General features: G+C 41.4%; 1 protein-coding gene across 1 annotated transcript in view; it reads right to left on the bottom strand.

Annotated features, from left to right (window-relative positions):
- LHCGR (luteinizing hormone/choriogonadotropin receptor) overlaps positions 1 to 15,898 on the bottom strand; it is a gene marked incomplete at both ends in the record, with an annotated part of 62,719 nt that extends 46,821 nt beyond the window's left edge. The window contains one exon of the mRNA XM_081264227.1: positions 15,732 to 15,898. Coding sequence (XP_081120353.1) covers positions 15,732 to 15,898 — 167 coding nt within the window. The remainder of the gene's footprint in view (positions 1 to 15,731) is intronic.
- Between the last annotated feature and the right edge of the window lie 338 nt (positions 15,899 to 16,236).

The raw sequence follows: 16,236 nt of genomic DNA, 5'->3' as shown, positions 1-16,236 counted from the left end.
GCCAGAGAGTAGGGAGAGAAGCGGGGTGAAGCAGGTACATGTGCTTTTCACAGCAGATGTGTTCCCAGGAGGCACCATGGAGAATGTGATTCTGTGAATTCAAAACATTTTTTCCATTGCTTAATACTTTTATTTCAAGAAGTCTTGTTTCCATTTTTGATTTGTTTTCAATTGGAGCAATAGCTCAGCATTAAGTATTGTTTCCTATATTTAAATTTGTTCATAGTGTAACCTGAATTGCCTTGTGTTTTTAAAAATATATTTCATTTTAAATTAGCATGTAGCAATTTCAATATTTATGGGGTAGAGGGTGACATTTCAACACACCTGTACAATGTGTAATGACCAGATCAGAGTAATTGGCATATCTATCACCTCAGACAGGTATGTTTGAAATCCTCTCTATTAACTGTTTTGAAATATTAAATGAATTATTGTCAACCATAGTTAACCCACTGTGCTATAGAACATGAAAAGTGATTCCTCTAGTCCAGATGTGATTTGTTAAGGGCCATTGCAATTTACACCCTTTGTAGGTGCTTCCTTCTCTGATGGATGCCTCTATTATTCTTCCCAAGATGCCAGAAACTTTTAGCAATGTGAACAATTATCTAAATAACTCTACAATTCCATTCCTGTTTACATCCCAGAGAAATTTTTAAACTGATTCCTAAGGAGACCTATACAAGAATTTTCTTGACCACATTGTGGCATTGGGAGTTAGGTGTCCATCCCTGGGTAAGGGTGCAGGTACAATGTACACAGTACATACCTAGTCAAGTAGATGAACACTTGGAAGCTGAAGGCACACAGAACAGCTTGGGTGAATCTTAGAATCATGGGAGTGACGGAAACAACTAATTCGATATACGTAACACTATTTGCAGAATTAAACTACCTGCACACAAAACCTTAGAAATTTTAAAACACATGAACATATGTTAGGATTGATTGTCTATGGTGAGTTGAGGAACAGAAGTGGGAGAAGGGGATAAAATAAATAATTAAAACAGAGGAAGACTATTATAATTTGGATCTGGAATGACCCTCCCCACCACCAAAAAAAAGCACACGTGTTGAAGGCTTGATCCCCAATTACAGCAGTGTTCAAAGGTGGATGTTGATTGGTCATGAGGGTTCTAACCTCACTAGTGGATTATGTTAGTAATAATCAACTCTATTAAGAGTTACTGTGAGGGCTGGGGATGTGGCTCAAGTGGTAGCATGCTCGCTTGGCATGCGTGCGGCCTGGGTTCAATCCTCAGCACCACATACAAACAAAGATGTTATGTCTGCTGAAAACTAAAAAATAAATATTAAAAATTCTCTCTCTCTCTCTCTCTCTAAAAAAAAAAAAAAAGAAAGAAAAAGAAAGTTACTGTGAGCCAGGCATGGTGGTGCACACCTGTAATCCCAGTGGCTCTAGGGCCTGAGACAGGAGGATCATGAGTTCAAAGCCAGCTTTAGCAATAGTGAGGTGCTAAGCAACTCAGTGAGACCCTGTCTCTAAATAAAATATAAAATAGGGCTGGGGATGTGGCTCAGTGGTCGAATGCCCCCTAAATTTACTCTCTGGTACCACCCCCCAAAAAAATGGTTAGATGGGATGATTAAGGCAGCCTTAGTGTCATAAACTCTGAAATATCCAGCTATTCATTAATCCCATCTGCAGGTCCCCAATCCTTCCATTTGTGGATTAGAGTTAAAGTAGAAGCAGTCTCTACTCCTTAGGATTGAAATGAAGTCACCTCATCCTCTCATCTGGGGAGTCTTGTGTTTGATTATGACTCTGATGAAGCCCTGGGCATGGCCCATGCCATGTTGGTGCTTACATTTGCCTTGACTCCTTATCCTGAAGACTGCTTGCTATCCCTCAAGTCCATCTAGGAGTGGGGCTCCAACTAGTTCCTGCCTTCCCGTCTTCCCAATCACCAGATTCCCAATCCCTGCATCTCTGTTCTTAAAGGAACACTGCTGCTCCAGACCGGTTCCTAGTTACTATCTTGTTAGAATCAACCTAGTATCTCTCACTGATGGATTCAGACTTTCAGACTGGGCCTCCTGGCACAGTTAGGGACTCTGTGGTGGGGCTACCTAGTATAGTTGAGTTAGCTCCTCTAGTGGATGCTCTGGTGGGCTGTCAGAATCACCCTTTAGTACAGAGGCTCATTCTCCCAGCTGCTCAGAGAGTGGGTGGCAGAAACCCTCAACTAAATTGCTCTCCTGAAATTATACTTTCATTCTAACATTGCTATCTCATCAAGGATTATATCTTCTCTCCTGAGCAGCCCTCATCTAATGAGTGATCAGTGTGCAGAATAAAGGTGTGGCCCTTTTATCTCAAGGTGGGCTTACTCAGGACAGTTCTATCTTTGAGCTCCTTCTAATAACTCTTTCACCTGGGCAACTGATGTCATCTCCATCCTAGCCAACTCAAATTGCCAAGCTCCTACCTGTGCCAGAGCCCAGCAATGGTAAAATTTACAGTATTCAGATAAGTCTAATTATCTTGAAAATAATGTCAGTTTATATCCTCCTTTGTCATTTCTAATGTTTCTTAGGTCCTCAGAGATGGGGCTTAGATCCCTTCTTTTTGTTTTTTGGATTTAATGGCATAGTAGACCTTGGAAGGAGTCAATTTGTCCAGTTCACTAAGTTGTTAACTAACCCTCAAAGCTGGAGAGCTTCATTACTCTTCAGGAGGGCTCTTGTGTCTCCTCTTCAAGGAAACTGTGGTTTGGAAATCTTTGCTTATAAAAACCTATCAATTGAGAGACATTTGCATTATCAAAGGGTTCTTTGTTCTACAGAAGGATTCACTGCAGGGATTCCTTTAAATAGCAAACTCCCTAGATGAATGAAAAGTAGGGTTCAATAGACACACAGATCTTTCCTCTTCCCTCCCCCCTCTCTTTAAAGACAGGTATTGCAGAAAGTAAATTATAACTGTAGGGTCCTTGGTTTCTCAGAGTGCAAGCTAGTTCTCAGGGCAGGACCACCCTCTGAAGCCCACAGGCTGAGCAGCTCCAGAGAAAGAAGAGAGCCAGGGAAGACATCCAGTGTTAATCTGGAATCCTCAAAGCCTGGGAGTGTGTGCATCTTTGGTACCTTGCTTTTCCTCTGTCCAACACATGGCAGAAATGAAATATTTTTATTCACTACCTTCTAATTATTTAAGAAAACCATCTATATTATCGATTTAAGACAGCACAAACATCCATCCATTTTCCACAGACAATTAGTTTATTGCTAGGGCTACACCTGAATTTTAAAACAATATAAAATCAAAGGGAGGGAAAAAGAAAAATCAGAGAAGGCCAAAGCCCTCAGCCCCATGAACTTATTGAAATGGAAGGGGTTTTATTTATTTAAATTTGAAGAAATGTTAATTCCTGTGTATTTATTACATAAGATCTTATTCTACTTTTAAAAGAGACTTACTAAAATTACTGTTTTTTTTTTTTTTTTGGTAGTGCTGGGGATTGAACCCAGGGCTTTGTGCATGTGAGGCAAGCACTCTACCCACTGAGCTATATCCCCAGCTACAATTACTGTGTTCTTTTCAAACCTGCTCACTAATTATAATAAACTTGCTTTCATCTTAGAATGAAATAAAAATGACTTTCTCCTTTTCAAATGATTTTAGACTTTGAGCTCATCTGTTTAGTAACTTCATTATGGGCAATGTCTTCATTTATTAGCCTCTTCAGTATTTACCTAGAGGAAGCTAAGGCTTCAGTGTTAACTGAAATATGAAGTCAGTATAGGTGGACATCCAATATGATAAACTTTACATCAGAAAATTTTGGAATGTTCCTTAAAAATATAGCCCAGAGGTTTTGATTATCAGTTGACTACAGCCTGAAGCACTGATCCTATTAGGCTCATGGAGTCAGAGTGATGGGGCTGCTTACAAGTCCTTTTGGTCCAAGCCTCTACTTTACAGAGGAAGAATTTTAAATGAGGAAAGGTGAAATGACTTCCCTGAAAGCACATGGTAATTTTAAGGGCAAAGCTGGACTAGATCTAGGTCATTTCTTCCTGGTCCAGTATGGTGTCCTCCGCCAACTAAATCACATCTGCACTGTTCACTTGGTGTTTGTTGATACACTCTATTACACAGTGCTTTCTTCTTCCTGTGAAAACCTAACCTTCGGTTATTGAGGATTTGTGCCCAGTCTTCAACTTGAGGATGCAGTTCAAATTTCTATTCTTGAATCTTTGGAGACTGCCAGAATATTTTTTTTCTCTCATTTTTCTGTCTTCCTCTGTGCTTAATGTCTACTGTTGCATTCCCCACCACCACCCCCACCCCATCTGCCTACCGCCGGAACTTATTTGAGAATTTACCAGGTGCTTACTACCATGTCCTCTGTTCTACCATTGAATACCTTGTCTCTGGTGGATTTTGCTTTCTTGTCTTGTCTCTTGGTTCTGGCTGCTTTAGTCCTTACCCACTGCTACTTTTGGCCGTTCTTTTCTCAACCTTGACTATTCTAGGGCCCCTAAATGTTTTCCTATTCTGTTTCTCTATTCTGGCTCTCCCCTGCCTGGTCTAGATCATTCTTTCTGATAGCTCCTTCTATGTCATTCTAGTACTCAAGTCTCTTTTGTGCTTCCCCTTGGCTCCTACAAATGTCTCGGTCTTTCATTCAATTTTCATTCTTCGTTTGTCAGTTATATCACATACTCTCTGTTCATGTAACCATTATATTAGACTTGCACTGTTCAATATGTCCAGTCTGAATGGTGATGAGCTGTAAGTATGAAATAATACTAGGCTTTGAAAAAATAATGTAAAATACCTTATTAATAATTTTTGTATTGATTACATATTGACATGATAATATTTTGCCCATACTGGATTAAATAAAATATTGTATTACAATTAGTTTCACCTTTCAAAAACTTTTACAATGTAGGTACCAGAAATTTAAAAGGATTTACATCTTCTTTCTTTCTTTCTTTCTTAGCTGTAGATGGACACAATGTTTATTTTATTTTATTTTTATGTGGTGCTAAAAATCAAATCCAGTGTCTTAAACATGCTAGGCAAGTGCTCTACCACTGAGCTACAACCTTAGACTCACATCTTATTTCTACTGGACAGTTTCCCTAGACAATCAGACCATTTGTGCTTCTTGAGCTCACCTCACATTTTCCTGCCTTCATTCGTACTGTTTCTACCACCATGATGCACATCTCAAGTCTTCTCTGCTGGTCAAATTCTACTCTTAGGTAAAGGTTCATCTCAAGTCATATACTTTGGGTAATGTATCTTCCATATATAACTGCACTTGCTTTCTCTCTTGAGCAATACAGCGTGCACAGAGTGCAGACTTTAGAACCAGAATGCCTGGATTCAAATCATGGCTTCATTCCAAGTCTATAGAATGTGTTAAATATATATATATATATATATATATATATATATATATATATATATATATATATATATATATATATATTTAGCTTAAATAAGAAAATGTTTATATAATACTGGTACAACATCTAGCACAAGATAGTAATTCAGTAAGTGGTTTAATTTACAACAACTCATTGTAAAAAGTTTAAGCTACCTCTGCTACATCTCATGACAACTCTACTTCCTTGGCAGGTAGGTAGGTGGATCCTGTACCTTGGAACTGACTTTGTCATGAGTCACTCTTCAGCCTATGTAGTTCCTATGACTTGTCTCTGTGTCTTGACTTTCCACTGATTACATACAGGACAACTGTGAAGAAGGTTAGACATTCCCATTTGGTATCTTTCTTTTGGACTAAGATAAGCCCCTGATAGCCTTTTAGAGAAATCATAAAGAACAATCTTCCATTAAATATTTTAGCTCTAGCAAACCATTCTACAGAGTTTGCAATTGCTCATTGATTTTAAAAAGTTCAATCAGTTGGAACCCTCCTACTGAAAAGTTCAATTTGCACTCTCCTCCAAGACAGCCATTCCAGAACATCAAGAAAGCTGCTGTGGTGGAGTTTGTGAATTGTCATGTTAACCAAAATGTTAAGAAGATTCCCTGGATAATGCATTTTCCAAGTTACTTGTGCAGCAACTAATTTAAAAGTATAAAGCCTCAGAGGAAAATGGTAAACATACCTAAGCCCTTACACAAAACCATTTAAAGTATTCTAAAGACACAAAACAAAATAACCCAATCTAGCCCTTAATTCTTCCAGCAATAATGTAACATGAAAAGAATAACTCTGGTAAATAAAACTACATGTTGAATTCTCCCTGGGGAATGTCTGTGTCATTTCTAATGATTTCTCAAAAATATTTTTCAGAAGCAGAGAATATTATGTTGTCAGGGCAGTGACATTGCATATATGCTTCAGGAAGCCCTTTCATTACAAGCTTTTCTTGCTCCACACTTAAAAAGATTTTTTTTCCTCTTTTGAGTGAGCGTGTAAATGCTGGTTGCTATTGACATACTATATACTTTTAATTAATCGGAGGATGGGTTTGATGTACCTGAAATTACTGGCATATGTGCCTTCACTTTTCACTAATTTATCTGTTCTGGTAGACACCAATTTGTGTGGTTGCTTGGCTCAAAAACACCCCTTTCTTCTGGAAGTATGCCACTACTGGTAGCATCATGGTGGAAAAACCTCACTGATGGAGCAGGATGATTCTATGCTTCGTGTGTGTGTGTGTGTGTGTGTGTGTGTGTGTGTGTGTGTGTGTTTTGGGAATTGAAAACTTACAATACAGAGACAGAAAGGAGGTCTTTGGAACTGATTCATTTAAAAGGTGGAATCTAGAGAAAATTTCCTTGACCTCCTGTTGCTAAGATGCTAGATTCTCTTCGGTTGTTGCTGGCATCCTTCTACCTCCTTATCCTTCCATTGAGTTTTCTCTTATGATTAAATTTGTCAGAGTTGATTTCTAATGCTTGCACATGAGAAAAGCCTTAACTAGAGCCCCACCCCAAATTTCCATGGTGAAGTAGTCCTCTGTTCCATTGATCATATGTTCATAACACAGACAGAGCACGTGCTGATGGTCAGAGAGAGAATAGAAGGCTTTGCATTGTGATTTCCTAGCAGCCTTTCTAAGCTGGTGTCAAAGGCCAGTCATGAATTTATGGGGTCACCACATTTGCTTGTTTGCTTGGCCACCTGCTGTGATAAAAAGTGAGCCTTGAAGAACTAACCCTCCACCAAGTTTCCTTTGTTACTGTGGCTACAAAGGATGGCTTCCTGGTCTGAACTCTTACCTGATTTTTGACCTTTGCTAGTTTTTATCACCTTCTGCATTTCCTGCAGTGATCTGAGAACTGGGCCTTCATCTCCTATGGTTGGAAGACTGTAAGCTCTTGGAGGGCAGGGATAATGTCTGGATCCTGTACATTTCAGAGCATAGTTCCTGAGTGGTGAGCAAGTTTGATCTGAAGATTTTTTTGTGTCCAGCCTGAGCTTTAGTGATGGGGAATGGGGAAAGGAAAAGATACAGAATGGCCTTAGATGCCCTACTGTGCAGATTGGGCTAAAACAACCTATAGTAGGTATTAGAAGGGATGTTTCAGAGGCAATGCAGTTTGAGCTGAAAAGGACAGAATATTAGACTCCAGGCAATAATGACCTCTGCTATTTTGACATTCTAACTTATTCACCCACAGGTTGAGAAGACCTAGTGGGTAATTTTCTCTAATTAACACCTTCTAGTAACAAAACTCTTTTTTTTCAGGCTTGCCCCGGATAGAGAATAGGTATTTACTACTCAACCTCATGTATGGGCAGTGGGTTTCAGTCTTCTTTGCCCCATGAGACTGTAACAATACCACTTTATGGTTATGTGAAACCTTTATTTACTACTAATTTGGGCACTATAGTCTTGTTTATTCTCATCATAGCAGGCCCCACTCAGAGGCAGCAATCATCACACCCCTTTTAAACAGAGCATAGAGGTTTTGTCACTAGTGAGAACCTACAGTGCAAATTAGGGAATGCTAATGGTGCTAGAAGTCAGGTCTGCCTTGTGTTTGTCTTACTGATCAGATACTTTGAGGCCCGTGTTAGACTCAGTTAGACTCACACCTGAGTTCCTACCCCTGTGGGCTCAGGAATGTTGTGTGCTGCTGGTCATGAGAAGGAGTAGGAACCCAGGCATAATCTCATTGCATCAGAGCCAAGGACAGATGTAACAGCAGCAAGGGATAAAAAGTTGCATTTTATTTATAAATTGGACTTTTCTGAGCTTAGCTCAGGTGGCATTACAGAACTATGATTCAGGGCCACACAGAGAAGAGCTCTGAGTGGTTTGCTGCCGGGGTGGGGGGGTGTTATCTCCCAGTGAGATGGAAGCTAAGAATAATGAGGATCCAGTATAGAAGTTGTTAGAAGCTGCCCACCAAATCAGATAGTCCACCTGCATGGTAGGTAGGATTATTTTAATTTTTTTCTCTCTATATATAAAGCTGGTGGGAAATTTGCTAAAATTGGCGTTAAGTGTTTGTTTTTTCTTGAACCAAGGGAACTGCAGGAACAGAGCATATATATGGTTGCATGGAGCCCACCTTCTCAGATCTGCAATTGAGCAAAAGGGCCTCTCTCTATCACTGTGACTGAACTGGCTTTAAAACCTCACATGTTCCGGGCACAGTTGTGCATACCTGTAATCTCAGCTATTTGGGAGGTCAAGGCAGGAGAATTGCAAATTTGAGGCCAGATTGGGCATCTTAATGAGACCCTGACTCAAAATTAAAAGGGAAAAGGGATGGGGATATAGCTTAGGTTCAATTCTAGGACCACCACCACCACAACAAAGTCCCATGAGTAAGCTCAGAGTTATACATGCACTGTGTGGTGCAGCCACTCTGGGAGAAAATAGTTTTGAAAGAGACCTCTGTCACCTCATTTCAAGAAAAGAAGTCAATGGTGGAGCATACCTGTAATCCCAGCAACTTAGGAGGCTGAGTCAGGAAGATTGCAAGTTCAAAGCCAGTCTCAGCAACTTAGGGAGGCCCTAAAAAACTTAGTGAAGGCTGTCTCAAAAAATAAAAAAGGGCTGGGGATGTGGCTGAATGGCAAATCATCCCTTGGTTGAATCCCTGGGAAAGAAAGAAAGGAAGGAAGGAAGGGAGGGAAGGAAGGAGGGAGAGAAAGAAAGCCAAATCAAGGGCTTGGGAAGAAGATAGAGGTATGTAAAGGAGCAGAGCTGATCTCTGAGTTGACCTGATTTACTGCTTTTGTAATAAAAACAACAATGAAGAAGAATCCCAAGCAATCACTGCTTTCTAAGGGAAAGCTGGATCCAATGCCAAAGGGATGTGGGTGTGAACTTTTTTGGCTCTATACTTCACTGAGATTTTGGGAGCTCTTGCTTGTTTCTTAGTATCCTGCTAGTGAACATCATTCACTTTTCCCAAGAGGATGATTTAAAAAAATTAGTTGTAGATGGATACAATACTTTTATTTATCTATCTATCTCTCTATCTATTTATTCTTTATGTGATTTTAAGGATCGAACCTAGAACCTCACACGTGTTAGGCAAGCGTTCTAACACTGAACCACAACCATGGCCCCAAAGATGATTCTTAAACTAATAAAATTTGGCCCTCCCAAAGCTTCCTATAAGGAGTTTATTAGCACAACCAGGTTTAAGAATTGTCTCAAAAGCATGGCTGGGAGGGCTGAATTAGAATTGAGGTTCAAGATCAACTCCTACCTTGTACCTTTCTCCCCTCCCCTCCCACTCTCCTTCTCTCCCTCTTCCTTTCTTCCTTTCTTCTTTCTAAGGAAGGGGGTGAAGTAGGAAAGTGGGACATGAACTTTCTGAAATCTGAGATTTTTCTTCTGGCCCAGCTGCAGGGAAGCTGAGGATAGGTCAAACTATTCTTCTTGCAAGAGCTTGCTAGGCTCCTCTCTGTACTGTGCTGCTTTCCTGGGGTCTGTTAACCTGGTATCCTGCACTGGGAACCCATCTATCTTGATTCAGGCTCCCTTGGTATTTTTGTTTGTTTTTGGTTTCTTTGTTTTTAAGGAATCATGGGCTGGGGATTAAGCCTTCCCTCTTGAGAGAGTTAAAAACAAACAACCAAAATTAAAACATTTAGATGGGATCTACTAATAAGGGTAAGCTGAAGGTCTGCTTCTCTGCAGCTGGTATATCTGTTATTTCCCATTTATAGGACAGACTGAGAGCCTGCAGATTCTAGGACTTGGATGTTGACATAAACTGTGACACAAAGAACGTCCTCCACTTCCCATAGCACCCTTTCATCTCCCATTCTTATGATGGAGATTTAAGAAATGACACTTAGATATGGTGCCATGCTAGTTAACAAACATGCTTCCTTTTTGCATTAATTCCTTGTTCCTTTGTAGTTGTCTGCTCATTTTAGTCATCATGTAGCTCAGTAAACCCTTTAATAATAATAAATGCAAAATTCTGGGAATTACATTATTAAGACCTTGCTGAAAAGCAAAGGAAAAGGCTGAGTGGACTCTTCAGATAAAGGGAAGATAAAAAGCCATCAGAAATCTTTGAATAGTTTCTCAGAGGGCTCTAGCACATTGATTTAAAACTAAGGACTGAAGGAGTATTTATCTAGAAACATTTTTGGTTCTCACAATTTGGGAGGACAGTGCTACTGGCAGCTAGTGATTTGAGGCCAGGAATGCTGTTGAACATCCTAGGATGTGCAACAGTCCCCTGCAACAAACAGTTATCTGGTCCCAAGTGTTAAAGTACTGAAGATCAAAAATCCTGCTCCAGTAGAACAGGTACACATTGACCAAATGGTTATATTCTGGTAGGATATGTGCAAAAATGCATGAAGTGCAGGTTATGAAAGCAAACCTATTGAGGGAGAAGCTGGAGGCTAGGAGTGCTGCATGGACTTTCTGGTGGTGGCCATCCAGGAAGGCTTCATGGGGAAATGACTCCTAATCATAGTTTTAATGTCTTTGTAACCAGCCGCCCAAGAAAGACTTTTATTGAAAGTTTATTATTAGTCAAGAATTACATAATAGAATCCATTTTCTTTTTGTACAGCCCTCTGAGAAACTATTCAAAGATTTCTGATGGCTTTTTATCTTGCCTTAAAAAAAAAAGTTCCCCCCAGAGAACCTGGGGGAAGCATGAAGAGGGAAGAGTCCACTCAGCCTTTTCCTTTGCTTTTCAGCAAGGACTTTATTTAATTAATTAATTAATTAATTAATTAATTATTTTTATTGGCTGTTCACAACATTACAAAGCTCTTGACATATCATATTTCATTTTAAAAAAATTTTTTGTAGTTGTAGATGGACACAATAGTTTTATTTTATTTATTTATTTTTATGTGGTGCTGAGGATCTAACCCAATGCCTCACACATGCTAGGCAAGCACTCTACCACTGAGCCCCAACCCCAGCCCCCCAGCAAGGACTCTTCTGTGTGACTCTTCTTCCCTTCTTTCTTTCAAGGTTTATCTTCTTCACATTTGGCCCATGAAGTCATCCCTTGGGGACTTCATGTTATAGTGACTGACCTACTCTCTGAAACCTTACAGCCTTGTCTTCTCTTTTCCCATCTAGACTAGTCTCTTGGGGTGTGTTGCCACTTCAAGGACAGAAGCCACCACCTCCACATGTGCCTACTTCTACAGCCTGAAGTGCTGTTTGGGACCCTGACTTCCAAGGAAGAGGAAGACACTCAGGAAAGAAGAGGGACACTGGACTGGTGGATACATACTTTTTATCCTTCCGGAGTCTTTGGATTGTATCTTACAATATAGTTTAAAAGTTTCATCTCTGTTTAGCAGGCACAACATTCAAAAATAAATTGCCACAATTATTATTAGCATTTTCTTACTAACAGATTTTTCAGAAGCTGTTTCCATATCAAGCAGATCAACCTTTCTGTTGTCATAGAGACAAAGATCTTTATATAACCATGTGCAAGGTGAGATTTTCGCCCCCCTTCTTTCCATTTGCCTGGAACTAATAAGAAAGAGAAAGGAAATGAAAAAATTTAAAATCAATTAGAACAAGTGAAAATATGGGCTATTTCTTGTATCATATTTTAGATTTTAAATACCTATGTTGTTAATAAAATAAGGAAGGTGAGGAAAGAGATGAACAATTTGAGTAGTGCCATTTTCAAAATTTTCAAGCAGTGGGATCATCAGTGACAAGCAATTATAATTCCTGCACTTGTTTATTCTACTTTTTAAACCAAATAGATGAAGGTCTTAGAAAGTAGAGTTATCGAGACCTGAAACGACTGACATAAACAATCATCTACTGATGGATGCTGATGAATTTCAGTATGCTCTGAGGTACTTGCTTCCCCCAACCCCCAGAGTCTGGGGTGCTCCCTTTCTCTCTGCAGAGCCAAACCCTATGGATAAATTAGTGCAAGATTGCACTCTTCTCATAATTTCAGCTCTCTTCTTTTTATGAACTCCTGAAAACTTGTTATTCACAACTTAATGATTACTTACTGTTTTATTCAGTCATCATCAAGAACAGGGGATGTCAGCATGAGCCTGCCCACTTTTCCTGTCCTCTGCGGTAACACTGAGTTATCCTTTGCACATCCATCTCCATTCCCCAGGACATAGAGCTATCCCTGCTCTCTAAAAATCATCTCCTCCCTTATGTTCTTAAACTGCTGCTTCCCTACTTTCTTGTTGAGATCTTCCTCCAATAATTATGACTCTTTCCTCATCCCTTGTATCTTCAGTCTGTCCTTTTCCTTCCTCTATTCCTGTTTTAATAAAACAAACTTTCATCCATTTTGCTTATTTTTCATCTCTTTCTGATTTTAAGGTTTTAATTTTATTGCCTTTTGCAATAAGTAGGTGTTGTGTATATGGTGGGTAGGGGGAAGATGGGGAAGGAAAATGTATGGCTGTAGGAAGTTTAAAATATACTTCTTGCTCTTCAGGAGGATTATATCTATGAAGAACAATGCCTGGGCATGGTAGCACATGCCTGTAATCCCAGCAATTTGGGAGGCTGAGGCAGGAGGATCACAGGTCAAGGCCAGTTCAGCAGCTTAGTGACAACCTGTCAGTGATTAAGTGCCCCTGGATTAAAACAAACAAACAAAAAACAACCAACTAACCAAAAAACCAATGCCGTGTTTTTCAGACTTGAGCACACATCAGAATCACCCAGAGGAGTTGCCAAAGTGCAGACTACTAGGTGCCACCTCCACTGATTCAGATTCAGTTCATTGGAGTGGGTCCTGAGAACACAGGTCTAACATTTCTTAGGTGCTCATGGGCTGGTCCAGATCACACTTTGAGAAACATTGCCTTGAATAGCAACTTTCCTATTGCTTCATACACATTACTCTTGTCATATGGATGTTGCAGTCACTGTGTTGTGCCAAAAATTATCCTACATAGGCTCTGCCTCTATTGGATTCTCACCTGAAAGACAGGTCACCTTTCAGTCATCTGGTCCACATTAAAGATGACCTTGTGAAGGTTATCATGCTTGGTTCAAGGCTCCAAATGTCTAGGAGAGGATGTTGGGAGGTAGGGGTGGATGCTAAGATGGAGCCTGCAGAGGGAGGAAGTAGAAGATTTCTCCAGAATACCTTGTGGATAGTAAAGAGCTTCATAGCCTGGAGAAGGGACTCCTGTTTGAGAACCAGACTTGCCACCTATCCTTTTATTGTGTGGGTCTCCCACTTCTACCCCTCACTCTAGTCAGCACTGTTAAATCTTGAGGATGGATTGAGGATGTAGCTCAGAGGTACAGCACTTGCCTAGCATATGCCAATCCCTGAGTTCAATATCCAATACTGCAAAAAAAATATGTTCAGAAATAAAAGTTGGGTTGGGGATGTAGGTCAGTGGTAGAGTGCTTGCCTAATATGTATGAGACCCTGGCTTCAATACACACACACACACACACACACACACACACACACAGAAATCTTTTAATGGCTTCTGGTTCTAGGCTTTTTCCAACCATGCTGTGGGACAATGAGATAGAGTATTTTGATTTTTTGTTTTTTTCTTCAGCTTTTTTTCAGGGAAAGGGTCCCCCCTCAGGCCAGCATAAATATGTCAGCTTTGTGAGATCTCAGTGAAAAGTTGAATCTCAGGTGAGCTAGGATTTGTCTCACCCATTCCTTACCTCTCCCCTGCCACAGGGGTTTCTCTACCCAGTACCAAACTTGGAGAAGTTGTATTTTTTTTTAAATTAAGTAAGAGGTAATTTTCTTATTTTCAAAGATAGATATAAAAAGACAATTAATAGATAAAGTGCTATCTTTGCTATTCAATAGCTATGGGACCTTGAGCAAGTTATTCTATCTCTCTGGATCGTGGTTTCTTCTAATCTGTGTAAGCACTGAGCAGGTGAAAACTGCCATTAGTGGCACAATCATTCATAAGAGAAACACAGGAGGATTGTCACGGAAGGGCAAGGGCTGGAACTTGGAAGGCAGGTTCCATGGATTTGTTGATTGATTGAAACAAATTCTATCAGCATGGTCATCACCTTCAGGGAATGGAGCTGACAAGATAATTAATGGAAACTAATTAATATAAACCCCTCAACCCTTAACCTGTTTCTCTCAACCACAACTATTCCCAGAAGGCCATTAATTCTTCCACAGGGAAAAGTCCAGCCCTGAGGAGAGGGTGAATTTCTCCATGAACAGACCCCTGACAGACAGCTGGGGTCCAAAGAAGATGGGGGTGGTCTCTTTCCATCCCCAACATAGAATCCAATTGTCTCAAGTAGTTAAAACATATTGAAGACCTCCTGGTCAGGTGTGTTTTGGATACCACCCCCAACATTTCTTTCCTAACAGTTTTATTGGGATGTAAGTCATGTAAGATAAAATTCACCCATTTAAAGTGTACAATATCAAGATTTTTAGTATGTTCATGTACAACCATTACCACCATCTAATTTTAGATATTTTCCCTCATCCCAAACCCCACACCTGTTAGCAGTAATGCTTGCCTCCCAACTTGCTCAACCCCTAGGAACTTGTGATCTACTTTCAGTCTATCCAGTTATTCATATTAAATAGAATCATGTAATATGTGGAACCTTTTTCTAAATGGAAGAAAGGAGACCTGATGGTCCCCTCCTCCTATTTACCCTATGACTTCAACAAAAGCCTCCTGCACCTGCTTGCTGATACACACATTCCCTTAATCATGTCTGTGGGTGTGAAGGTGGGGGCATACTAGGAACTAGACACAAGGCCTTTCAGTGCTTAGCTTACTAGACTGAAGTGCAAGAATATCTGGGGGCAGGGCCAGGGCAGGGACTTATATGCTCACCAGGATGCAGGTAGAGGAGTAGGCCCGCCAGCATCCTTGTTGATAAATCAGGTCACCCTGGCCCTAGGGGCTGAGCACTCCATTCTGGCACCATAGGGTGGCAGAGCCCACTGACCTGGCTGGCCCAGGCTCAAACACCACACAAAGACTTCTCTGGCGGCGACCACTGCTGATTAAAGAGCCTTGCACCCATGTTCGCTTCCGCAGAGGCAGAAAGCAGGACGTCTCTTGGAGCTTCTGGGCAGTTCCATGCCCCCTGCCTCGGTTTCAAACATGAAGAAAGTGCGGGTTTGGGCTACCAGGGAACTGGGTGACAGACAACCTTAAGAGTATCATCATCCTAAAGGGGAAGTTTGATAGGGTGAAGCATCCTTCTCCCAGGTTTCAGCAAAGAGGACTAAAGAAGTAGGCAGGGCAGGTGGCCTGGAGTGAGCGAGGGTCCCGCGTGGGAGGGCAGCGCGGTGTACTCACAGTCTGGTGAGGCCGGCCCGTGGGCCGGGGCAGCGCAGGGCGCTGTCGGGCGTGCAGTTGCAGGGCTCCGGGCAGCGCGCCCCGCGCAGCGCTCGGGACAGTGGCGGTAACACCAGCAGCAGCAGCAGAGCCAGCAGCAGCCGCTGCGCTGGGGACCGCTGCCCCATGGCCAGCAAGCCTGAGTGCAGGCTCCTGAGCCTGGGCCAGTGTCCTGGACAGTCCCCAGCCCGAGGGCGGCCCGCGCCCGCTGCCCGCCCTTCGGTCTGCCCTCCCACCCACTGTCCCCTGGCCCGCCCCTGCTCTCCCCTTTCACAGCGCCCCAGCTGAGTCCCTTCTCCCCGGTCCTGGAACCTTGGTCAACTGCCCCATCACAGTCTTTCTGCTGCTTTCCCTAACGCGTCTTGTCCTCCACACCTGCAAATGGTCCCAGTTTTAGGAGGCAGAGTGATACGTGGCGAATGCTTTGGGTGAAGAGTGGGGAGTTCTCAATTCTGCTCTGCTGCAG

Source organism: Spermophilus citellus, assembly GCF_964194105.1.
Source record: "Spermophilus citellus genome assembly, chromosome: 13".
Taxonomy (NCBI): Eukaryota; Metazoa; Chordata; class Mammalia; order Rodentia; family Sciuridae; genus Spermophilus; species Spermophilus citellus.
The sequence above is the reverse complement of the archived record's forward strand: the minus strand, read 5'-3'. Positions and strand labels throughout refer to the sequence as shown.